The 25868-nt window shown below is 42.0% G+C and overlaps 1 protein-coding gene, 1 non-coding gene and 1 pseudogene across 2 annotated transcripts; 2 read left to right on the top strand and 1 right to left on the bottom strand.

Moving 5' to 3' along the window:
- Window positions 1-274: 274 nt before the first annotated feature.
- Them4 (thioesterase superfamily member 4) lies at window positions 275-21365 on the bottom strand. Its single transcript, XM_042681844.1, has 6 exons — window positions 21216-21365; window positions 15182-15368; window positions 13162-13321; window positions 11849-11959; window positions 6447-6571; window positions 275-661 (listed from the first exon to the last, which is right to left on the bottom strand). Exons 1-6 carry the CDS (start codon window positions 21273-21275, stop codon window positions 621-623), a joined length of 684 nt encoding a protein of 227 aa, XP_042537778.1. The 5' UTR covers window positions 21276-21365; the 3' UTR covers window positions 275-620.
- LOC122109438 lies at window positions 3721-4655 on the top strand (annotated as a pseudogene).
- A 4147-nt stretch (window positions 21366-25512) lies between the features above and the next one.
- Window positions 25513-25619, top strand: LOC122109763. The gene has a single exon (XR_006147739.1). It is a non-coding gene; the product is annotated as a U6 spliceosomal RNA (small nuclear RNA).
- The last annotated feature ends 249 nt before the right edge of the window (window positions 25620-25868 follow it).

The raw sequence follows: 25868 nt of genomic DNA, 5'->3' as shown, positions 1-25868 counted from the left end.
CTGTAGCTCAAGTGGTAGAGTGCTAGCCTTGAGCTGAAGAGCTGAGGGACAGCACCCAGGCCCAGAGTTCAGGCTCACAACCGATCAAAAAAAAGAAAAAAAAAAGGTACAGTGGTTTAATGCCTAGGACCCTAGATCATAGATTTGTGGTATCTTTTCCATTGGGACTTTTTCTCTTTCCTACTCTGGCCCAATAGATTTGTTTGCTCAGCTATAACAAAGGTAGCTTTGTAAGTCACAATTTGTGCACATAAGAACACATAAACACTCCTCATACAATTCAACATATTTATTCCTACATTGGTTTCCAAGTCTTCCGTAGGCAGCTGTTAATTTCTACCCCACTTGAAGGAATCTGTTCAAATGATAGAAAAACCATCATTTTATCCTAGAGAGATACAAAGATCTGCTGATACTCTCCTGGAAGTGCTTCTTGTTAAAAAGTTTAAAAGGTGGAAGAGTCTGGATTTATTATCAGAATTATGTTCCGAAGGATCAGTGTTAACAGGCTCCACTGGGGGATGCTGTAGTGCGTGAGCAGAGCAGGGGCGGGGACAGCTGCTGCTTCTAGAGGAGGAAGAGCCTCATGCAGAACCGTGTGCAATTCTCTGACAGCTCTTTTATGTTAAACGTTTTTTAGGATCCAGCTTTATAAATAAGCCTAAATGAACAAAAGAACAGATTATAAATTAGCTGACTTCAATCTAATGAGATTAAACTCACGAGAACGATATATACAAAGGGAGGCATGCAGATTCATATAGGTACCTTCAGTCTGTCTGGCTATTCTCATTTTTCAGTCAAATCAAGAATCAACTTTTGACTGTTACAATATTATCTTCCCCTAGCAAAACAGTCCTTTACTACTTGGCCATTTCATGGTTCATTACCACTTCCATTAAGAGACAGTCAGGGGAATGGAAAGAAGTAAATTTGCATTTGAGCCAGCCATCTGGTACCTTTAGGATATGGAAAGGTTTAGTAAAACAAGAGTTATAAGCTATAGCCTAGGATGGAGTTATAATTTGATTATAGATTCAAGCTATTCATGATCTCTCTCTGCTCCTTTTATCCATCATTCCTGCAAATAGCTGATATGTAGGGAAAATAAATTTCTAACACAAGATATGAAATTCATTAGCCATAAAGGGAAAAATCTAATGAATGCAACTACACTTACATTAAAAGTTTGTGAGTACAAAAGGATACCTTAGAGCAAATTAAAAACAAAAGAACTCATATACTGGAAGGAGAAATGCACAGCTTACAATCCAACAAAAGTTTAATATAATAATATAAGGAGCTCTTATAAATTGGTAATTTTTATTTTATTTATTTTTGTCATTTATGGGGCTTGAACTCAGGGCTTGGGTGCTGTCCCTGAGCTCTTTTGCTCAAGGCTAAGGCTAGCACTCTACCACTGAACCATGCCGCTTCTGGTTTTCTGGTGATTAACTGGATATAAGGGTCTCACAGACTTTCCTGCCTGGTCTGGCTTTGAAACTTAATCCTCAGATCTCAGCCTCCTGAGTCGCTAAGATGACAGATGTGAGCCACTGGCACCTGGCTGGATAAAAATTTTTAAAAAGAAAAAGAAGTGAACAGGGGCTGGGAAGGTGGCTCAGTGGTTGAGTGGTTGCCTTGCATGCATGAGGCCCTGGGTTCGATTCCTCAGTACCACATAAGCAGAAAAAGCTGGAAGTGGCTCAAGTGGTAGAGTGCTAGCCTTGAGCTGAAGGACAGCGCCCAGGCCAAAAGTTCAAGCCCCACGAATGACAAAAAAAAAAAAAGAAAGAAAGAAAGAAAAAGAAGCAAGCAGGGAAGGGATGGGAAGGGGAAACAAAGGAGGAGGCTGCAATGCTTGGTAAGAAATGCACTCATTATCTTGCCCATGTAACTGTAACCCCTCTGTACAGTATTTTCACAATGATAAATAAATAAATAAAAAGAAGCAAGCAAACAGGAATTTCACAGAATGGGAAACAAATACGATTAGTAATATACACCTATGCTACATATGGGTATGGAATCAGGGAAATGCAAATAAGAATGACAAATAGCATATTTTAAGCATTTGGCTGACAAAACTCAATCTGACTTAACTATTACTAAAGGAATTAGGGATCAAAAGGATCCCTAGTTACTGGTGGGAGTGCAGTTTGGTACAGCTTGGGAAACAATTTGGCATTACTCTATTAAGCTGAACACTTATATCCCCTATTACCAGAAACCCTATTCCCAAGTGTAAGCCAAACTTTTGCCTGTATATATTACCAGGAGATATGAACAAGAATGTTCATAGCAGCACCAGTCACAACAGTCAGAAACACAGCATTGGAAGAATTAAATTCATTATGGAATGGTCACATAGTTGCAAAAATGAGCAAACAATACAACATGGTTAACAACATAGATGAACCTCAGTAGAATACAGCTAAGTTAACAAAACAACTCCAAAACTGGAATAGTGTACACCTCACAATTTCTTCTCTAAAAAGTTAAAAAACAAGTAATATAACCTTTAGATATATATTATTCTTGATAAAGTATTTAAAAATAGAAAGTCAAAAAGAATGGAAAGCACAAAATCTGTTCAGTGACCTCGAAGCAGAAGAAAAATACAGGGATAGCAATTACATAGGGATAAAATATTGTGCAAGTCTTGTTCCTATTTGATGATAAGTACCAGAATTTTTTATTATTAAAATTTAAAAATAAGTATATAAGTAAACAAATAAAATATAGCTATGCATGTACCAGTGAGAACTGTGTATCCTAACTCAAGGATTATGATTAATCAAAACATGTGCATCTAACAGGTCCATTAAAAACTGGGTACAGCAGGGCACTGGTGGCTCATGTCTATAATCCTAGCTACTCAAGAGACTGAGATCTGAGGATTGCACTTCGAAGCTAGCCCAGGCAGAAAAGTCTGTGAGAGACTTAAGTCCAATAAAGTACTCAGAAAAAGCCAGAGTGGCACTGTGGCTCAAGCAGAAGAGTGATCATCTTGAGCAAAAAGAAGCTCGGGGACAAAACCCAGGCCCTGAGTTCAAGTCCCAGAACCAGAAAAACAAACAAAACAAAAAAGCCCTGGGCATTGGACTGCCTTCTAGGTCACTAATCCTCAGGTGTTTAAATTATGGAGCATTTGCAGAAAATAAAAACAACCACCACAAAAAACTGGGCATTGGTGGTTCACATCTATAATCCTACCTATTCATGAGACTGATATCCATGCCAGTCTGGAATTAAAACCTTAGCACACACACAAAGTGAACCAACCAACCTACCAAAGCACAGAGAGGGCCACTAGAATAAAAAAGTAAAAAATGAAAACTACTGGTTATCTATTTCCACATATGAAGCTAGGAAGGTAAGGCCTCCTTACTTCACTGACTTGCAAAGGCCCCGATTTTCTGCATTATTCAAGGAAGCAGTCCTATGAGAGACTGACAAATTGCTTACAGAGATCAGAGAAGGAGAGATTCTGCAACTCTTTTAAGCCACTGGTAATGTACTCTGATTTCCCTCCTCATTATGAATAAATTTTTCACTTTTATGCTTAATTTGAAATCCTTTTTCTTAAATTGGGCTTTTTATAAGCTTTGGGCCACATAAAAATCTATCTTTTTGGTGTTTGCAGCCGCCGCCGTGCCAGCGCCGCCTCTCGTTCGCGGAGCTCCAGCCGAAGGAAGGGGGTGTTGAGGCCCCTCCGCCATGGCTCGCACGGAGCAGACCGCCCGCAAGTCCACGGGGGCCAGGCGCCCAGGAAGCGGCTGGCGACCGAGGCCGTGCGCAAGAGCGCGGCCTCCACCGGAGGGGTGAAGAAGCCGCCCCGCTACAGGCCTGGTACTGTGGCCTCCGTGAAATGAGACGCTACCAGAAGTGCACAGAACTCCTGATTCGCAAGCTCCCTTCCCAGCGTCTGGACATTGCTCAGGACTTCAAAACAGATCTGCGCTTCCAGAGCGCAGCTATTGGTGCTTTGCAGGAGGCAAGTGAGGCCTATCTCCTTGGCCTTTCTGAAGATACCAATCTGTGTGCTATCCATGCCAAACCTGTGACAATTATGCCAAAAGATAGCCAGCTAGCACGCAGCATACCTGGAGAACGTGCTTAAGAATCCACTAAAATGGGAGGCATTTCATTCTCAAAATCCGCCCCCCCCACTTTTCTTGCTATCAGTGGTTCTGAATGTTAGATTTTTTTCCCATGGGGTCAAAAGGTACCTAAGTATATGACTGCCAGTGGAAAAATAGGGGACAGAAATCAGGTATGGGCAGTTTTTCCATTTCCATTTGTGTGTGAATTTTTAATATAACTGTGGGTATATAAAGCATTAATGCAAGTCAAAATGTTTCAGCAGTTCAACTTTATAACAATTATAAATCTGTTAAATTTTTCTGGACAATGCCAGCATTTGGATTTTTTAAAAAAATAAGTAAATTTCTTATTGATGGCAACTAAATGGTGTTTGTAACATTTTTATCATACGGTAGATTCCATCCGTTCACTCCACTTTTCTGAGTTGTCCTACATGCAAGTTCATGCTTTTAATGTTGTCTGTCTTCTGTGTTGTTCCTGTAAGTTTGCTATTAAAATACATTAAACTAAAAGAAAAATCTATCTTTTTTTCTTGGTAATCCATTTATATGGTTTTCATTCTTTTCTTATGTCTGTCTGTCTGTCTTTATTTCCCTTTCTTTATCTCCCTATTTTCTCTCTCTCTCCCTCCTTTTTTTGTTGGTACTGGGTTTTGAACTCAGGCAGGGCTTTGAGTGTGCTAGAATAGATATTCTAGTGCTTAAACTGTGCCTCCAACCCATGCATAAACACTTTCAAAATGTATAAAAAGGCATATAGTAAATCTTCCAGTCTTCTTTCCAGAAGAATCAAGTCACGTGTAGCACTTTTATGAGGTAGTCTATATGCATGCAATCATAGGCATATATTTCCCTTCCCATTTATTATTTCTTATTTTGAAATAATTTCAAGCTTACAGACAAATCATGAGACTAGTCCAAGGATACATTTTCCTTTAAGTGACTGGAGAGTAATTTGTTAAAATGTGTATAAAAGTGATCACATAGAGCCAGGCATCGGTGGTCGCACCTCCGATCTTAGCTGTGATCTCAGGAAACAGATTTGAGGATCGTGGTTTGAAGTCAGCCCAGTTAGGAAAGTATATGAGACTTTAACTGCCAAAAAGCTAAAAGTACAACAGTGGCTCAAAGAGTGGAGCACGAGCCTTGTGAGAAAAAGCTAAGACATAGTGCCCAGGCCCTGAGTTCAAGTTCTAGTATCTGTACACACTTAAAAAAGTGGCAACAGCCGGGTGCCAGTGGCTCACACCTGTAATCCTAGCTACTCAGGAGGCTGAGATCTGAGGATTGTGGTTCAAAGCCAGTCTAGGCAGGGAAGGCTGTGAAACTATTTTCTCCAATAAACCACCAGAAAACCAGAAGTGGAGCTGTGGCTCTAGTGGTAGAGTGTTCACCTTGAGCTGAAGAGCTGAGGGACAGCGTCAGGCCCAGAATTCAAGCCCTATGACTGACCAAAAACAACAACAACAAAAAGTGGCAACATATAAAGATATTTGTTATAAAACTATAAAACAAAGAATGGGAAAACATGAATACCCAATGTCTCTAACTCCTATGTAACACTAGACTTACTGTTTTCTTTCTTCCTATACCTGTCACGGTTAACAGTATGAACATGGTTCCAGATACTGCTGCCACTTTCCTTACCTGGGACCTCTGTGTAGATACCTTCCTCAGTCCACTCAGGCTCTGATATTGTGCTGAGCTATTTTAGCTACCTTTCCCTAGAGATGTTCCCTCATCCTTAAGTCAGAACACCAGCCAATGGCTTTGGAATAAATTATTCAGGAAGAAAGTAAGGTACTAGCAAAGAGGAAGAAAAGGGGAAGAAATGTGAAGATCTCTCTTTTTATACTAGTGATAATGTACTATACTTACTGTCCTTTATTTTGTATTCATTCAATACGCAGATATTAATGAGATAGCTCATTGATCAAAGAGCTTCCTTCTCCTTATGGCCCCATGATATTCTTTTTTATAGCATAAATACAGTATAGTTTAGGGATGAACTATAGCAATTTAACCATTCTCCTACTGAGGTATATCTATTACTTGCAAGAGCAAAAAATATTACTTGCGAGAGCAAATAATGTTGGACGTGCATAATTCTGCTTACATTTTTTATCTGTGTTGTGAGTCAAGGGCACATAATTTGTAATTCTGACAGATCATTTGCAATGGCTCTTCAACAACAATGTATAAGAATGCTTTTAACTTGTTCAGTAATGTCAGGGAATTGAGAACATCTGGGCATGTGTGAGCTATAAAATCAAAGCCAATAAAGACAAGACAAAACCTGGAGCTTAAATCCACCCAAAAGAGATAGTGGCAGCTTCTTACCTGTTGCATCTGCGTATGAGATCTTCTCATCACTACTTTGAAAATTACAAGAAAGAAAAAGTTTCCTTCCTTCAATTTTATCAATTTGGCTGTTTATCACGCTAACAGAACAAAGAGGGATAGGTCTACAGAAGAAAAAAAAGAAGAAAGTGAGTTTTTACCAAACACTGAAAGATGATCAAGTACATGATACAGAATTTTCTGAAACTTGACACAGGTGAGCACGGACTTCCTTAGTTAAAATATTCCTTACAAACATTTATAAACACTCAATTCTCCAATAGCAACATTTAAAAAATCGATCTTACCAGGCACCGGTGGCTCATGCCTGTAATCCTAGCTACTCAGGAGGCTGAGATCTGAGGATCACAATTCAAAGCCAGCTCAGGTAGGAAAGTCTGTGAAACTTTCATCTCCAATAAACCACCAGAAAACTGGAAGTAGTGCTGTGGCTCAAGTGGTAGAGCGCTAGCTCTAGCTGAAGAGCTGAGGGACAGCATCCAGGCCCAGAGTTCAAGCCCTGTGACCGACCCCCCCCCCCAAAAAAAAAAAAAGAAAAAAAAAAGAAATCTATCCTGTTACCTTTCTCTCAGCTTCACTATTCTCAGCAAACATCCCGGATCTTTTTCATTCTCCCTATTTTATTCTTCTAGGACTCTGATTACGGGATATTAGAACTTTTTATTTGTCCTTTATAGTTAAAACTGTCTAAAAAATATTTTCCACTGGGTCATCGGTGGCTCTGGCCTATAATCCTAGCTATTCAGGAGTCTGAGATCTGAGAATCATGGTTTGAAGCCAGCTTGGGCAGGAAAGTATAATCATGATATGCTTATTTCCAAATAGCCACTAAAAAGCTGTATGTGGAGCTATAGCTCAAGTGGTAGAGCTCTAGCCTTGAGCAAAAAATCTAAAGGTCAGCACTAGGCCCTGAGTTTAAGTGTTAAAGCCCTAGGACCAGTACACATACACAAATTGGTTTCATATTTTATCTCCCTACCCTGCCCTTCCCTTCCTCTCCCCTCCCTCCCTCTCAAGCTTTCTTCTTCTTTCTTCTAAGCCTAGATCTGAAAATAACTTATAAGGCTTATCTAACATATTAAATTGCTAACTCTAAATATCTTAGCTGTCACCTCTAAGAAAAGTATTATCTCTTAATTTTTTCCCCCTGAACTTCAAAAAGGTTATACAATGGGGTTACAATTTAAAGTGTTCATTTATGTATCCAGTGCTTCTTGATCAGTCACATCTTCCATTATTCTCCCCTATCCCATCTGTTCCCACCCCTGGACTCATTTCACATTTCCCTTTTCCTTTGTCACATATGGACATTGGGTGTTCTAGCTATATTTGTCTCTTATTAATGGATGAGGAAAATGAGGCCCAGAGAGCCTATATAACTTGCCAAAGCTACATGTCTACTTGATACGTGAATATGTGGTTTTAACTGTCAGTCTGGATGAAAGTTCTACTTCCCATTTGAGCTTGTTATAGCTGACAAATAGCTGAAGTGGCCATGTTAGTGTGCATGTAGGATATATCACTATCCTTTCAAACGGTGGAATTGGTGAAGGATTTAGTGTTACCATTATCACCACTGTGAAGGATATGGATCTGTGAAAGCTCTTGAATAAATTTTAATGGAAGGAGCAATCATCTTGTGAAGAGAAATGATTTTAGATTTCACTGGGTTGTGAAAAATTTTAAATCATGTAAAACATCTATGAATTTTTAGTGAAAAAAATACAGGATAGGATTTAACTGTGCATTTTAGAAGAATAAGCTTCTAGAAAATGGAACCAATTGGTGCAAGATTGTTGAAGTGATTTGAGCTTCTGAAAAGTAAAAACATAGTGAAAAGCAACCTAAACTCTAAAAAAGCAAACAAAACAGAAGCCTAAGAATTATCATTTTCCCTTTTCATTTAGAGAATACTAGTGAATGTAGTTTTAAGCCGAGCATGGTGGTGCCTGTAAACTCAGAACTAGAGAGGCTGTGTGGCAGGAGGACTGTGAATTCAAGTCCAGCCTGGGCCATATAGTGAGACCCTGACTCAAAAAACAAAAACCAAATAGGAAAAAAAACCCCAACAAATCACGACCCAGAATAAAGTGTTGCTTTAAATGCCTGTAGTAGACTAATACTTAGAGAGTATTTCCTGTGTTTTCTATCTATAAAAATTCACATTTACATTTCTTGCTTTCACTTTTTGGGCAGTACTGAAACCTTTCTATACAGATTGCCCACAAGGTGGAGTAATTGTAACAGGCAAATGGAAAAGTCATTCTCACAGCTTTTGAGTTTCTAAAGATTCAGAGGAAAGGTCTTAGGCTTCATCTGCACAGCTTTATCAAGGCAGTTTCTGCAGGTCTACATTTCTGTTCATTTTTAGTTGCATTTAATAGCCCTCTAATATTTTCTCTACTGTCACCACATGGTGACGGGGCAGAGACGAGAGTGAGTAATATAGCTACTAGTTAAGGAAAACTGCAGATTAACCACCACTATCCCCAGCTAGGGAGAGGCAAAGCAGAATCCTGCCTTATAGGTCTCAGAGGAAGCTGTTCTTAAAGGACCTTATTTAAAACTTACAGTTTTTAGGGCTGCAAGAAAATCAGTCTGAAATGCTTTAAGCCACCAAGATTGAGGCAATTTGTTAAGGTAGCCCTAGGAATGAATGCACTATTGGCGTATAAAAAATTTAGAGGCAGGGCTGGGAAGGTGGCTCAGTGGTAGAGTGCTTGCCTTGCATGCATGAGGCCCTGGGTTCGATTCCTCAGCACCACATAAGCAAATAGAAAAAAGCCGGAAGTGGCGCTGTGGCTCAAGTGGTAGAGCGCTAGCCTTGAGCTGAAGAGCTGAGGGACAGCGCCCAGGCCCAGAGTTCAGGCCCCACGACCAGACCCCCCCCCCCCCAAAAAAAAAAAACAACATGAAAAAACAGTCTTTTTACCTATTCCTGACTTTTTTTTTTTTTTTTTTTGGTTTTAAACAGCTACATTTTCATGTCTACAAATTCTATTGGCTTCTATAACAAATCTGCCCAATAATCTTTATAGTTTCCTTTTGCTTTTCCTTTTTTGTGACTTTTAATTCTTTACACATCTCACATTTTGTTCTTCTATATTATGTATTTGATTATCATGTCATGAATATCTTAAATCTCTTAAGAGTCTAAATTTGTTATTTACTGTTCCTGCTGACAGTTACTTTTGATAGTTTGCTTACATATCTGGGGCAGGAAATGCTACTTATTTTGAAGGAAGAGGAATACCTTTTAGAATTTGTCATGTTGCATCAAGAAGTCCAATTGTGGCATGGCACTGGTGGCTCACACCTGTAATCCTAGCTACTTAGGAGGCTGAGATCTGAAGTTCAAAGCCAGCCTGGGCAGGAAAGCCCATGAGACTCATCTCCAACAAACCATCAGAAAACTGGAAATGGCGCTGTGGCTCAAGTGGTAGAACACTTGCCTTGAGCTGAATTTCTCAGGGACAGTAACTAGGCCCAGAGTTCATGTACCATGATTGACCAAAAAAAAAAAAAAAAAGTCCAGTCAAGTTTGTGAAGTGATTTGTCATGAATGGGTTATGGGCACGCTTAGACACAACCTCTCAGCAGGTTAATCACCTCTAGTTATGAGCTTTGTCTCTCTTTATATACTAGGGATAAGAAAATAAGTCAAGTGATTGAAGGGCTGGAAATGATTTGAGATGGTTAAGGAATGGTTTTGCTTCTTAAAAGCAAGAAGGTACCTAATGCTCAATTAACACTGGAAATTATCTTCAATTAACAATAAAAATGTTAATCTTAGGTTGTTATCTTTAGTATTCAAAGGCCTATAAACTGCTCAATTAAGTTTATTATTCATATTGTTTTGAACTGAAATGACTTTATACAAAAAGATAAGGCCTGATAAATACTATTATTCAATGTTTTATTCTATTTTTTATTTTATTTTTCAGTATTAAGGTTATGATCTCACACTTGCTAGACTGGTGCTCTACCACTTGACCTATGCCCACAACCCTGTTTTTTGTTGGTTATTTTGGAGGTGGAGCCTTGAAGACTTTTCTGCCTCAAACCATAACTCTTCTGGTTTCAGCCTTCTGAGTAGCTGTAGTTATAGGCTTGAGTCACTGGTACCCAGCCTGGGGGTGGAGAAAAGGCTCTTTATATAATCCAGGCTGGCCTTGAACTCTTGATCCTCCTGCCTCAGCCTTATGAGTGCTGAGAGTGTAGATATGTACTACTGTGTATGGTTTATAGATATCTTTCAAGCTAATTTGCAATCCCAACACTTTATTTCAGCTGGCAAAAATGTAGAGCTGCTATGGAAAACAATAGAGGGTTTCTCAACAAATTAAAATAGAACTACCATATCATCAGCAATACCACTTTTGGATATTTATACAAAATAATTGAAATCAGAATCTTTTTGTTTTCTGTCAGTCGTGAGGCTTGAACTCTGGGCCTGGATGCTGTCCCTGCACTCTTTAGCTCAAGGCTAGTGCTCTACCATTAGTCACAGCGCCACTTCTGGTTTTCTGGTGGCTAATTGGAGATAAGAGTCTCATGGACTTTCCTGCCTGGCCTGGCTTTGAACTGTGATCCTCAGATCTCAGCCTCCTGGGTAGCTAGGATTACAGGCGTGAGCTACCGGCACCTGGCTTGAAATCAGAATCTTGACAGGATAATAGCATACTAATATTGACTAATGCATTATTTTCAATAGCCAAGATGTAGAAACACTACAAAATTCCCAGTAACAGATAAATGGCTGTCTCCCACTCAGAAAGTGTGGAAGGGTATTTCTACACTCCCTGACTTGTGATTGTTCCTTGTTTCTAGGTCTTCAGAGTAGTTCAGTCCCAATTAATTGACCTCCTTTCAAGGTGACTCCTATCATTGAGGATTAGAAATTTCCTCAGTGTGATTCTGAATGAGAAAGTGCAGGTAAAAGAGTGGCAATATTCTGAAGGGAGCAAGAGCATCAAGAATCAAAAAAGAGGTGACAGGACAGCTAAAAACACATGGAGAAACAAGATAATACAGAGAAAGCTAGGATACAGTCCATAGCTCTAACCTGGCTTGTGAGGGGTGGATCGGTGGGAAGCTGAAGCCACAACCTCAAGGTAAGCCAGACAGCTCTAGTGGTAACACACTGGCAGTCCTAGCTGCAAGAGAAACCCAAAGTTCTGTAGTAGAGTCCTAGGTCCAGTGCAGAGATATTGTGTGACAATGAGTGAGGGGCAGGCTAGAATTGGAGAAGGGGTCAACTATTTGGGACTGAGCTACACTGTAGACCTGAAAACAAGGAATAATCACAAGTCAGGGGTCTGGGGCTTATCCCCTTCTACAGTGTCTGGGTAGGAGAAGAATCTTTAAATATAGAAATTTACCTTTTATAATTGATGTTAAGATTGGCAGTCATGACAATTCCCCCAGCTCTAGCTGCACATTTACCAAGAGCAACATCAATGATGGATGCGGCGGCACCTCCGTGAAGGAATCTAGTTACACAGCAGAGGAAGGAAAATGTTTTCAGAAGTTCAGGAAGCAGAAAGCTTCTTAAGAGGGAGAAATCACACCAGCATCTTCTTATCACTACTTAGGAGTAGCCTGCTTAATATCCCAAGTTTGGTGTATTGAATGTCAAGTAATGCTCATGCCCCCAACTTTGTTCATGGCATAATGGGGCAGGCTTACGTATTTGTGGTAAATTTGGAACTTAATAGTAATAATGAATTTACAATAAATAAAAAGATCCAGTATAATTTAGAACATTCACATATGATTTTTATTAAATAAGCGATACTCATTTATTGTTTTTTGTAAAAGCTTCAGAAATGCAGATAAATTCTATGCCTCCACCAGAAAGAATGACATTGCCCCATTTGTTAGGAAATGGAAAGGCTTGGAAAAAATTATATTAAGTGAAGTAAGCCAGGCCCAAAGAAACATAGGTCCCATGGTTTCCCTTATTTGCAATATCTAGTGTATGTCTGAGTCGAGCAGAAAAGGTCAGATAAGGTGGTGTTAGGGAAATGAACCCTAAGATATGTATTCAAATGTTTTTTTTTTCTTTCATGCGATTGTTTCTAACACATTTATAAGAATATTTCTTTGTTGCTTTGTATGTCCCTCCCCCACAGTATAACCCCTGCTTTCACTGTATTTGATGTCGGTATAATTTGTGGAGGGGAAGGGGAAAAACAAATCGTTTAAATAGGGATACAGGTGGACCCATTGCAACAATGAGATGTACAAGTCATTATGTCAAAAACGAACTTTACAACTTTGGTGGGGGGTCGGGGAGGATTGGGGGGGGTGGGGGGAGGATGGGAAGGGATGGGAAGGGAAAAAAGATAAAATATTAAAAATAAAAAAGAAATGCAGATAAATAGAAGAAAAGCAATTTAAGGCTTATAACAGGTCAGTGTCAAGCTACTGTTTTCATGCTCATGGTATTCCCTCTAATTATACTCCATTACTGTGTTCTACAATAATATATTACATATGTCCTTTAATAGCATATTGAAATTTAATAAGAATTCACAATATAATAATGTTTAGCACTGTATTATAAACATCTTTCCAAGTCAATAAGTTTATCTACATTACCATTTTAATGCCTTCTTTGTAGTCTCTGCAGTCATAAAGATGTTAGGAGATAAAGTCTTTCATATACACACTGCTAGGTTATCACTCTTACCCAGGTACTCCTTGCAGGAAAGGACCTCCTTGAAAAAGGCAAACAACCTTTTTTTCAACATCATTACAGAAGACCACATATTCAAAGCCCATGCCATCCTCAAAGCTCCTGGTGAAGAGTTGGCTCTTTAACATATATTCTTCTTTGCTATAACTTGGGTCTGTATGGAAATGAAGTGAGTGGGTACAGGTGGTGAAAAAAATGTATGAGAGAAATGCCATATAAGCATCTATGTTCTGCTAAAATCACATGGTGATGGATGATTGATTAAAATGTTACTTAAGTATAAAACTAAAAGCAATAAAAGGTTTCTAAGAAGTAGAATATAAGATCTAGGCCCTTGTGGAATTACTAGTCTAGGAACAGAGTAAACATAACATAGAAACTTATCAACACATGACAATCAAGAAATATATACATGCTAATAAACTGAACAAAATGGTAAGGTACAGACAGAATTTCTTCTTGGAGCAAGTGAGGCTTAAATGGATTTAAGTAAGGATTTTTCCTGACATGTATGAGTTTTACCTGCTATCTCTCACACTTGTTAATCAGACTTTTAAAAGCAACAAAATAGCTGGGTGCCAGTGGCTCATACTTGTAATCCTAGCTACTCAGGACGTTGAGATCTGAGGATCACGGTTCAAAGCCAGCCCAGGCAGGAAAATCTGTGAGGCTCTTATCTCCAATTAACCACGAGAAAACTGGAAGTGGTGCTGTGGCTCAAGTGGTAGAGTGCTCGCCTTGAGCTGAAGAGTTGAGGAATAGCGCCCAGGCCCAGAGTTCAAGCCCCATGACTGACAAAAAAAAAAAAAAAAAAGCAACAGAATATTTCAGATATATTTTAAGTATTAGAGTACTTGCTTATGGTTTCTTCACCTAAAAAACTGAGTGCAAATTGGATGTCACAGGCTGAGTAAAAATGTAGATCATTTCAAAATAAAGGCAGAAAGCCACTGCTGATAAAGGATGTATTTGTCTTTTGACATCTAATTTGAAATGTGTTGTTTATATCATGGCTTTTCCCCCGCCTAGTCCTGGGGTTTGAACTTGGGGCCTAGGCACTGTCCCTGAGCTTCTTTTGTCAAGGCTAGAGTTTCACCTGTTGAGCCACATGCGTTAGCCACCGGCACCCGGCTCACTTAAAGTTTTTTAACATTTACAATTTTAATTAAAAACAATTATAATTTGTGCTGCAGGCAGTTGGACTCAGATTCACATGTAAGGCAAGTGCTCCATCATTGAGCAGGACCCTCAGCTTTTAAAACTTAATTTTTTTGAGACAGGATCTTGTACATATCTCAGGCTGGTCTTGAACTCACAATCTTCCTGCCTCAGCATCCTGAGTTCAGGGATGATAGGCATATGCCACAATATCCAGTGTTAAAAATTTTCGCTGGGTGCTGGTGGGTCACACCTGTAATCCTAGCTACTTAGGAAGCTGAGTTCTGAGGACTGCCATTCAAAGCCAGCTTGGGCAGGAAAGCTCATGAGATTTTTATCCATAATTAACCACCAGAAAACTGGAAGTAGTGCTGTGGCTCAAGTGGTAGATCACTCGCCTTGAGCTGAATTGCTCAGGTAGGCTGGCTTAGTGGTAGAGTGCTTGTGTAGCACGCATGAAGCCCTGGGTTTGTTCCCTTAGTACCACATACACAGAAAATGCTGAAGTGGCGCTGTGGCTCAAGTGGTAGAGGGCTAGTCTTGAGCAAAAGAAGCTCAGGGATAGTGTCCAGACCCTGAGTTTGAGCCCCAGGACTGGCAATAAATGATTGGCCTATAAAACCAGAGACTATAGAAACCTCTATACTGTTCTCTTTCTCTTCAGATGGAGATTGTTTTTATCCCCAGGATGGCCTTGAACTTGTGATCCTCCTGTGAAATAGCTTGGATTACAAGTAGAAACTACTATGTCCTCCTGTTCCTTCTCTTTTTAGGTAATAACCAGTTCTTCAATATGTTCTTAGTTTTATACTCGATATTCAAATATTATTATTAATGGGCAAATGACTGTTCCTACCTATAAATTGGGTTTGGAAGTCTTTAAGGTGTTCAGGAGGAATTTTTCTATATGAAGACAAACGTTTCCAGGAGCCATCTTCACATTTCTTCATAAACTGGTCAAAAAGGAATCGTAGGTCCTTGCTCCAGCTGGGGTTGGGAACAGCATAGTCCTTATGAGTAACTTTCTCAGAAGAAAATGACCTCTTTAAAAAAAAAAGAAAAAGAAGAATAATATCATATTTCATGACATTTCCTCCCACTTTCTAAGATTATTTTTGTTGATTGTTTTTTTCTTCACAGAAAACTATTTTAGAATGGAAAGGACCTTTCTACCTTTGCAGCCACCATGGCAACTGTGCAAAAGCTTGTGGTGAAGGTGTGTGTGGCGGGGTGGGGGTGGAGGCCGCAGGCGGGCGGGGAAGAAGCAGGTTCTGAAGTTCACTATGGACTGCACCCACCCTGTAGAAGATGGAATCCTGGATGCTGCCAATTTCTCCAAGAAAGAATTAAAGTGAACAGGAAAGCTGGACATCTTAGTGGAAGAGTTATCACCATTGAGAGAAACAAGAGCAAGATCACTGTAAACTCTGAAATGCCTTTCTCCAAAGGTATTTGAAATATCTCACCCAAAAATATTTGAAGAATATCTGATTGGTTACATAGAGTTATGGTTTACATTCCTTCCAGATTAACCAGGACAAAGGAGGAAGATAAGGATTAAAATTCAACTATCTGAACTATATTGTATGTGTTCTTGAATAAAACTTGGGAACACTTCCAAAAATAGAATAAAATAAAATGGAAGATAATTTTAGAGATGACTTGGTCCCACCCTCTGGAAAGTAGTATATTTATGTATATATATTTATATGTAAATATCTATCTGTCTAGTTGCTGGGATGTAGCTCAGTGGTGAAGTAAAAGCTCTGTTCTCAATCTCCCACACCATAATATGTGTATATGTTTAAATTATTGTAAACTATAGTCAATCTTCTGTGCTGTAGGATATTAGTCCCTATACCTCTTATCTAACTGTATTTTGGTTGTTTATCCAGTCTTTCTTGATTCCTACTTTTTGTCCATTTCTTTTAGTAAGTACTTTCTCTCTGCTTCTATGATACTAACATTTTTTAGCTTCTACATTAGTAAGAACATGGTATTATTTTGCTGTGTCTCCTCTAAGGTTTTTTTTTTTTTTTTGTCAGTCATGGGGCTTGAACTCTAGGCCTAAGTACTGAACCTGAGCTCTTCAGCTCAAGGCTAGCTTGCTACCACTTGAGCCACAGTGCCACTTCTGGCCTTTGTTTCTGTTTATGTAGTGTTGAGGAATGGAACCCAGGGCCTCATGCTCTACTGCTGAGCCACCTTCCCAGCTCCTCTAATTTTTTTTATTGTAATTTTTCTTAATGTACTTGGAATCTCAATAAGAAATATATTTTGTTTTCTGCTTTCATCACTTTATCATTCAGGTTCTTAATCTTAAGTTATCATCACTGTGTGTGTGTGTGCGCGCGCGCATGCATGTACGTGCTTCAGAACTGGGGCTTAAACTCAGGGACTGGGCATTATCCCTGGGCTTTTTGGCTCAAGGCTAGCACTCTCTCACTTGGGCCACAACTCCACTTTTGACTTTTTTGGTGTTTAATTGGAGATAAGAGTCTCAGACTTTCCTGCTCAGGCTGGCTTTGATTTGAGATCCTCAGATCTCAGCCTCCTGAATAGCTAGGATCTGGAATCTGGCATCTGGCTCTTCACCCTTTTTTTTAACAGCCTTTGAACCCACATACTATAATCTACTTAAGCATTTAAGTCAGACATTGAAATTATTTTCAGCTGAGCACTGGTGGCTAATGTCTGTAATCCCAGAAATTTAGGAGGCTGAGATCTGATGATTGTGATTCAAAGCCAGCCTGGGCAGGAAAGTCTGTAAGACTCTTATCTCTAATTAATGGCCAGAAAATTGAATGTGGAGCTGTCACTTAAAGTAGTAGAGTTCTAACCTTGAGCAGAAATGCTCAGAGACAGTGCCCAGGACCTAAGTTCAAGCCCCATGACCAGAAAAAAAATGGTTCCCAATCTTGTGCTGCTGTGAATGAAAATGTTCATTGGAATATTATGAAAATAGTCTTTTTTCTCTTTTGGAGCTAATATGCAACATATATATGTAAATACATATATTTCTTTTGTCAGTCGTGGGACTTGAACTCTGGGTCTGAGTGCCGTCCCTCAGCTCTTCAGTTCAAGGCTAATGCTCTACCACTTGAGCCACAATGCCACTCAGATTTTCTGAGTGGTTTACTGGAGATAAAAGTCTCATGGACTTTCCTGCCGGGGCTGGCTTTGAACTGGGATCCTCAGATCTCAGCCTCCTGGGTACCTAGGATTACAGGCACGAGCCACTGGCACCCAGCTATGCAGCTTTTAGAGAACATGAATTCTAGAAGTAACTCCAGACATAACTCATTGTAGATTAGTTTGTACTGACCAATACAAGTCAAATGAGTATAACGTGTATAGGTTTAGAATCATGAATTTGGGCTCATTTCATCCAGATTTTCTCCTAAATAGAAAATCTCAGGATCAATTGGTACCAGCAAGCACCCTTTTATAGGCCAGTGAATAGAGCTAATTAATGGCATTTAGGGATTAGAATGACTCTCTGGGATCTCCTTTTTGGTTTTAATTTTTATAATCAGGATTTAGTAAAATTCAACAAAGTTTTGGAAGTCTATTATATGGACTGATTCTTTTTTTTTTTTTTTTTTTTTAGTCGTGGGCTTGAACTCTGGGCTTGGGCCCTGTCTCTCAGCTCTTCAGCTCAAGGCACGCACTCTGCCACTTGAGCCACAGCACCACTTCTGGTTTTCTGGTGGCTAATTGGAGATAAGAGTCTCATAGACTTTCCTGCCTGGACTGGCTTTGAACTGCGATCCTGAGATCTCAGCCTCCTGAGTAGCTAGGATTACAGGTGTGAGCCACTGGTGCGTGGCTGGCCTGATTGTTTACCAGGGGCAAGTAAGACAAAGAGAAAACATCTGGGCCCTGTCTTCAAGTATCAGCAGTCTTAGATATGAAAAATACTATAAGAGAAGTCAGTATAGAGAGTGCTTTCGGAGAACACTTCAAAATGATGGTGTGATTTCTTGAGAGAATGAGAGGGCTGTTCTCAGCAAAGGTACAAAGGATGAAACAACTGTCTGACACACTTGGGAACTCTTAGTGTTTTAGACCTAATAGATGGAAGATGCAAAGGGGAGTGCAAATTGTAGTTGGCAAAAGAGAAGAGGGATCATGCCACAGAAGCCCTAGTACAGGACTTAGATTTCATCTTCCAAAGACAAAATGAAAGGTAATTTTAGGTGCAACAAGGACAAATATACTTGTTTTTTTAAATGTATTATAAAATATTTACACATTGTATACTATATGCACATATATAACATTATAAAAGGAGATAAACAGCATTTGCACTTGCGATTTCAAGGAATTTAAATAATTACAAAGTTAACTAGTGTTGCAGCTCAGGCAGGTAATCTTTAGCTACTTTGGAAGGCAGAAATGGGGAAGATCAAGGTCTGAGGCCAGTTCAGTCTTCCCCCTACCCCCTCCCCCCCCCCAAAAAAAAGAAAAACAAGTAGACTCCATCTTGGTCAATGGTTGGGTACAATGGCATGCACCTGTTATCCTGGTAATGACAGGAAGTACAAATTGAAGCCCAAGCTAGTCCTTTCTGAAAAATAACCAATCCAAAAAAAAAAAGGCAGGGTTGGGGGCTGGTAGAATTGCTCAAATGGCATGAGGTCTTAGTAACACCCAGAACCACCACCACTACCACTACCACAAAATTGTAAAGGCGAGAATGAATGATAAAACACCTTTTTTCATTAAGAAGTTTTAAGCAAGAAAATAATCAGAACATACATTTCAGAGCTGGAGATGTATCTCCTCAGTAAAGGGCCTGCCTAGCAATCAAGAGGCCCTAAGTTCAAATCTCAGTACTGCCTCTCCCCTCAAATAATAATAAAAAGAAATGTTTAAGAGATATTTAGGACATTAGAACCAACGGATAAGGGTACTTACTAAGTGGGAAGAGAAAGCTGAACAGTCAGGTGATATCAGAGTTGTGGCTTAGAAGACAGATGGTTATAAGAAAAAGGGTTTTGCTGGTGCAAGTGTGAGTAAGAATGGAACTACTAATTTTTATTTGAGGCATATTACATTTGTTACACCAGGTGGAGATTATAATGTGGAAAAAAACAATGGAAGTTTTAGTACAAAGATATGAGAACTAAAAGATACTTGCAGTGAGTGCAATTGTAAACTTACAGTTACAGACTATAGATGCTTGAGGGATAGATGTTAGGGATAATCATTACCTTTTATTTTTCTAAAGAGGAACGTTCATGCTTGATCTTTGTAATATAAAGGTTATATAAAGGTTATAAAGGTGGAACTTGTAAGAAAAGTTACAACTTTTAAAGAGTAGTTACTAAACAGAAAGAAGTATAATTATATGGCCCGGGAAAACTCTCTGTAAGCTTAAGTTACTGAACAAAAACAAGTGTAACTTAAATAGCCTGTAAATACTGATACTTAAATATTCTCAGCACAGATTACAGGGCATCAACATATAATTAAAGAAATTAATTCATCTTTGTTGTTGTAAGACTAACACATTTTATTTTTCCAATGAGCAAGAGGGTGGATTGTTAATAACCAATCTGCACTGATTCTGATTTAGCAGAAAGCTACAAAAGATTAATAGAGATGCCATACTTGCCCAAACTACTGAAGTCCTTATGTTTTGTTCAACCTGTCCCCTTCATCTGTGTTTCCTTGGTAACGTAACAGTACATACAGTACCCAGATATTGTAATTTTGCAGTTTGAATTTTAGCCCTATTCCCCCAAACTAGTCTGTAGGCTCCGTGAAAGTATTTTTTTTTTTTCTCCCCTTACTTTTTTTTTTTTTTGGGTCCAGTCGTGAGGCCTGAACTCTGGGCCTGGGCGCTGACCCTCAGCTCTTCAGCTCAAGGCTAGCGCTCTACTGCTTGAGCCACAGCGCCACTTCCGGCTTTTTCTGTTTATGTGGTGCTGAGGAATGGAACCCAGGGCCTCATGCATGCAAGGCAAGCACTCTACCACTGAGCCACCTTCCCAGCCCTTTCTCCTCTTACTTATCCCACATCACCAGTACTCAATAAGGCCTGGACTAATGCTGGAGCTAACTAAACCAGTACTAATGGACTACAATAAGGAAACAAACTAGGGATGTAAGAGCAGGCCAACATTTATTTCACACTTATGTTAAACCAGGCATTACCTTAAGTGCGGGCATTACCTCACGGAATCTTACAGCAATCTTTAACGGCAAGGAAAGTGGCTTAGAGAGGGTATGGTTGATTACCTGATATACTCACAACCCTTCTATCTTTGATCAAGTTAGTTGTGTTCTCAGAAATAGGACAAGTCGGGGCCTATCAGGATTATAGCATCGGAAGGCGCTCTTCTCCTGGGATCTGCAATGGTTGAGCCCCAAGGTTTGCTCTTGCACGTGTTTTCTGGGTGACCTAGCTTAACTTTTTTTGGTCGGTCGTGGGGCTTGAACTCTGGGCCTGGGCACTGTCCCTCAGCTCTTCAGATCCAGGCGAGCGCTCTACCGCTTGAGCCACAGCGCCACTTCTGGTTTTCTGGTGGTTTATTGGAGATAAGAGTCTTACGATCTTTCCTGCCAGGGCTGGCTTTGAACCGCGATCCTCAGATCTCAGCCTCCTGAGTAGCTGGGATGACAGGCGTGAGCCACCCAGCTCACCTTTCCTTCTTAATACTAGCAGCGGTGGTGGGTCTCCTCCAGCTGACCCAACCCAAGCATCCAGCACGCCGCGCCCGCGCACCTTCAGGGCTGCAAAGAATTCCTAAGTCCGCCGGCTCCGGCGGTCGGTCCGGGATCCCCTGGCTAGGTAGTCGATGAAGAACTAAAGGGAATTATCCAGGTTGCTACCCACCGCGTGTCTCGCCTCCGCCCTGGCCCACAGCGCGCCGGAGACTCACCCACACCTCTACGCTCCCGCTCCGGAGAGTGCGCAGGTGCGTGGCGCAGCTTCTCAGCATGGCTCGTGGCGCCGACTGGCTGCAGACTTCACCTTCCCAAGAGAGAAAGCGGACTTGCTCCCAAGTGCGCCGGCTCCCCGCTAGGCTTCGTCCGGCGAGCGGCTGGCGGAGGGGCGGGGCTTGTCCGAGGGCGGGGCCTGGCGGGAGGTGGGCGGGGCCTCCTGGCGGGAAGCGCCGGGGATGGGGGGGGAGAGGTGAGGGGGCGTGGCAGCGAGCCTCCGCCGGCCCACTGACTAGGTGCCTCTGCGTTTTCGTTCCGGAAGACTTCCGGATTTCTGGAAGGGTTGCGGCGCCCTGCCGCTCGAGTTCGGGGAGCGAAGGCCGGACCCGCCCGCAGTTGTGGACTTAGCCCGCTCAGCTCGAGTGCGGGAGTGGCGAGTCGCTGTTCGTGGGGCTAGCCGTTATTCCTCCTGCCTGTGGGGACAGATTCCGCGTTCCGGTTCCTTAAGTAGTTATTTCTTCATCCGGTGCACACTCTTTAAGTCCCCGGGAGGACCGGAGCGCAGGTTAGCAGCGGTGTGAAGAACACGTCTTCCTCGTGAGGCCGTGGGCTCGCGATCCCGGGGACCGAGTTGGTGGTATTGATGTAGGTATGCTCTGCAGGGCGTTTGTGCCACTCAGCCCCCGAGCCCGCTCGGTTTACAGTGAGGACCCGGTACACTTGGGGCCCCGCCCAAACTCAGGAGCACGTGGCTGGTGTGTTAAAGGGTCATCACTAGCTTTGCTCAGGTTGTTCCGGGGTGCAGGGGCAGTGAGGCCACTCAGTCCACAGTGAAAAATGTAGATTGTATTGAGCGGAAAGTACTGATGCGCCCGGACCGCTCCAGGAGCCGGGAATGGGGGGCGGGGGCTGGGTGTTGGTTTTAGCCAAGAAATTCACACCTTAAGTTTAAATTTCCCGCCAAGGTTTTGCTGGCTGGGGAATAGAACAAGGGGTGGAGATGCCTCAGTTTGGTTCCTGGGCGCATTTTATCAGAAAACAGCAGAAGCAGAGTTACGGAAGCTAAAATAGCTAGTTAGTTACCAGGGAAGGCTTATCCACAGAAAGCACAGTTACAGTTGTATCTTAAAATCATTCATTATCCATTTCATACAATCCAAGTCAAAGACCAAGTCAAAGATTATAGTCCATCCTGACTTCTCCAAATCAAAACCTGAGCTCAAATTGCCTCCCCCCCTCCCCCACACACTTAAGAACACGATGTACAAACTTCTAGTGCTCCTGGCCTCTGTTACCCCTTGGGAAGACTGAAAAGAATGTTTAACAAATTTAACCATTGCAAAAGCCTCTTTCAGGTAATGTGCTCCCAGGCTAGTGGTTCAGTGGAGTTGGCTTGAATAGCCCCGTGGGAACCTGTTGAAATCTCAAAAATTTGTCTAGCCAGTTCTCAAGCATGGTCATTAAACTTTAAGTGATAACTGGGTGCAGTGGTATACTCCAGGAGTTCTCCACCTGCCTGGGCCACAAAGTAAGTACCTGTTAGGTAGATTTCATCCCTGCGAGCCTGAGCAGCCTGATAGACCCATTCATGCTCTTCGGTAGTAATAAAAGTGGACGAGTCATTGGAAAAGGAACCCAGGCAGGCTTCAATCTGAGATAGGTCTGCCAAAGAAAAGGGCACATGGACCCGGACCAGACCCTCGGCCCCAGCCACCTCTTGGAGGGGGAGTAAGTTGTCCGATGGTTTAGTCGGGGCCAGAGTATGGCCAGCCACAGGGAAAGGGAGGTCTAGAGTAGAGGCCTGAGCAGAGGCCAGCCCAGAGATCTGTGAGTCAGGGTTAAGTCCAGGGGCTGGGGCTGGAGTTAAGGAGCTGGAGGCAGCCCTTAGGGTGGAGCTATGTGGCGCATAGGGTAGTGGTCTGCTGCAGGTGGGGCCGAGTCAGGGAGGTCATCAAGGGCATCAGAAGAAGAAGGGGGAGGGAGAAGGGTTTTGGAGGGTTGTTGTCAAGTAAAATTTCAGAGGGGGAGCAGGAGAGGCATAGGGAGGAACGGGAGTGTAAGTAGAAGAATCCTTGGACATACAGAATTTCAGCCCAGGGCTGGGAAGGTGGCTCAGTGGTAGAGTGCCTGCCTTGTATGCATGAGGCCCTGAGTTCGATTCCTTAGCACCACAAAAGCAGAAAAAAGCTCAAGTGGTAGAGCACTAGCTGAAGAGCTGAGGGACAGCGCCCAGGACCAGAGTTCAGGCCCCACGACCGGACACCCCCCCCAAAAACCCCCAAAATTTCAGCCCACTTTCCCATTCGCTCACAGAAACTGCAGAGGTCAGTCAATATGTTAAAACTGAAAGTCCTGGTACATAGGCCATTCCCAGTTACAGAGGAAGATCAGTCTTCTTGGTCTAAGGTCAGGCCTAAGGCCTAGAGATTTGAGGTTAGCCAATAAGCAACCCAAAGGAGTGTGTGGGTCAGGTTTGGAATTTTGGTTTCCCATGGTGCCCAGGCAGCCTGGGGTAAAACTAAGGCTGAAGAAGGCGGGTCTGTCTCAGCCCAAGAGTTGCCAAGGAAGCAGAGGCAACCGAGAAGACCACATCCCTGGTTATTCTCAGTGCCGGCGGGCTGGCAAGGGGGTGGGAGCAGCGGGCAGAGGGAGACTTGGGCAGGAGCTTGCGACTTTTACAGACAGATATGAGTTTCCTGAGAGCAGGCCAGGACCATGGGAGAGTAGGTGGGGACTCACCCAATCGGAAAGTGGGGGGTGCTCAGAAGGCCAGGCTGAGGTCCTGGTCTGGCAAGGTGGGAGGGAGAGAGAGAGAGAGAGACAGACAGACAGACAGAAATACAGAGACAGACACAGAGACAGAGACAGAGAGAGAGCACGTGAGCAGAGGTAGAGGCCTCAGCTGTGTTTACAAGGATGACGAATAACATCCCACGCCACCTCCGTCCATGGGATATGTATTGCATATGGGGGCAGAGGCCATGGGGTCTGTCAAGTGGCTGTTTAGCCCAAAGTAAATTCGGTGGGCTTCGTGCTCCCAATAGGCCTCAGGAAAAGGAGGAGAGGAAAAGAGAGACCAAGAAGGGGCAGTGCCCTCGGTCTCTCAAGGGGGAAGCGAAGCACTATGGCCTTCCTGGGTTTTGGCACCAGTATAAGGTTTTAGGCGAGAAAAGGACCACATAGAGAGCAATAAAAAGATTGACAGGAAAGTTTATTGGGGTATGCCTCCTGTCCAACTCCCCAGTTGGGATCAGAGAGGTCATGCTGAGTTTGGTTGTAGCAGAGTTTTTTTTTTTTTTTTTTTTTTTTTGGGTCCAGTCGTGGAGCCTGGACTCTGGGCCTGGGCGCTGTCCCTCAGCTCTTCAGCTCAAGGCTAGTGCTCTACCACTTGAGCCACAGCGCCACTTCTGGCTTTTTTCTTTTTGCTTATGTGGTGCTGAGGAATTGAACCCAGGGCCTCAGGCATGCAAGGCAAGCGTTCTACCACTGAGCCACCTTCCCAGCCCTGTAGCAGAGTTTTTATAGGCAGGGTAAAAGCAGAATTTGCAGTAAGCAGGGGCTTGTAGCACGAAGCTTGTGTTGCCTGTTTGAACATCTTTCTCAGCAGCAGCTTGTTTTTTTCCCCAGTGGCCTGATAATCCCCCCCCCCCCTTACTTCCTCCAGCAACCGCCTAAAATTATTCTATTGTCAAATTTCTAATCCTAAGTAACTACTTACAGACATGCTGGTAGCTCTTGCTGGGAGGAAATTCTTCACCCAGTGTTCTGATTCTGCATTCATTAACTTCCTAAATGGCTCCAGTCACCAGCCTCTCAATATACCCTATTTAGTCCTGGAACAGCTCAGGCATCAAGAAGACGCCATACCACGTGTCTCCACGTTCGCGTCCTGTGGCTTGTCTTCTGTCTCGTTCTTCTCTGGTCACCATGGTGTCCCACTTCAGCTCTCCATTTGAGCTGAATTGGTTGGTTGCTATTGTTTTTGTTCTTTCTATCCTCTCTGGCCTATTTCCTAATTGTATTAAGTGTATCAACAGCTTCCAAGATTTGATCCTTCAAAATGTACCTTCTCCTTTTCCCCACCTTATTGAACTTGGATCCATCCAGCACCACTCATGTCATAGAAATGCCAGGTGCTAGGATATCAAGGGAAGAAACAACATCATCAGCCATCCCATCCACCCCACACAAATAACATCTAAGCCATTTCCTCTTGGGGTGGGTTTAGGAACAGCAGCCCTGCCAGACTGGCCCCTGTCTCATCAGATATTGACAACTTAAAAAAATACCAATATGGTGCTGGCTTCGGCAGCACATATACTAAAATTGGAACGGTACAGAGAAGATTAACATGGCCCCTGCACAAGGATGATACACAAATGCGTGAAGCGTTCCATATTTTTATGAACAAGACTTTATGTCGAAAAACGAACTTTAATTTGCAATATCTAGTATATGTATGAGTCAAGCAGAAAAGGTCAGATAAGGTGATGTTAGGAAAATGAACCCTAAGATATGTATTTAAATGTTTTTTTTCTTTCATGCATTTGTTTTTAACGCATTTATAAGATTATTTCTTTGTTGCTTTGTATGTCCCTCCCCCACAGTGTAACCCCTGCTTTCACTGTATTTGATGTCGGTATAATTTGTGG

The sequence above is a fragment of the Dipodomys spectabilis genome, unplaced genomic scaffold (assembly GCF_019054845.1).
Source record: "Dipodomys spectabilis isolate Male_0828 unplaced genomic scaffold, ASM1905484v1 ptg000069l, whole genome shotgun sequence".
Taxonomy (NCBI): Eukaryota; Metazoa; Chordata; class Mammalia; order Rodentia; family Heteromyidae; genus Dipodomys; species Dipodomys spectabilis.
This window is presented reverse-complemented; position numbering and strand designations above follow the sequence as displayed.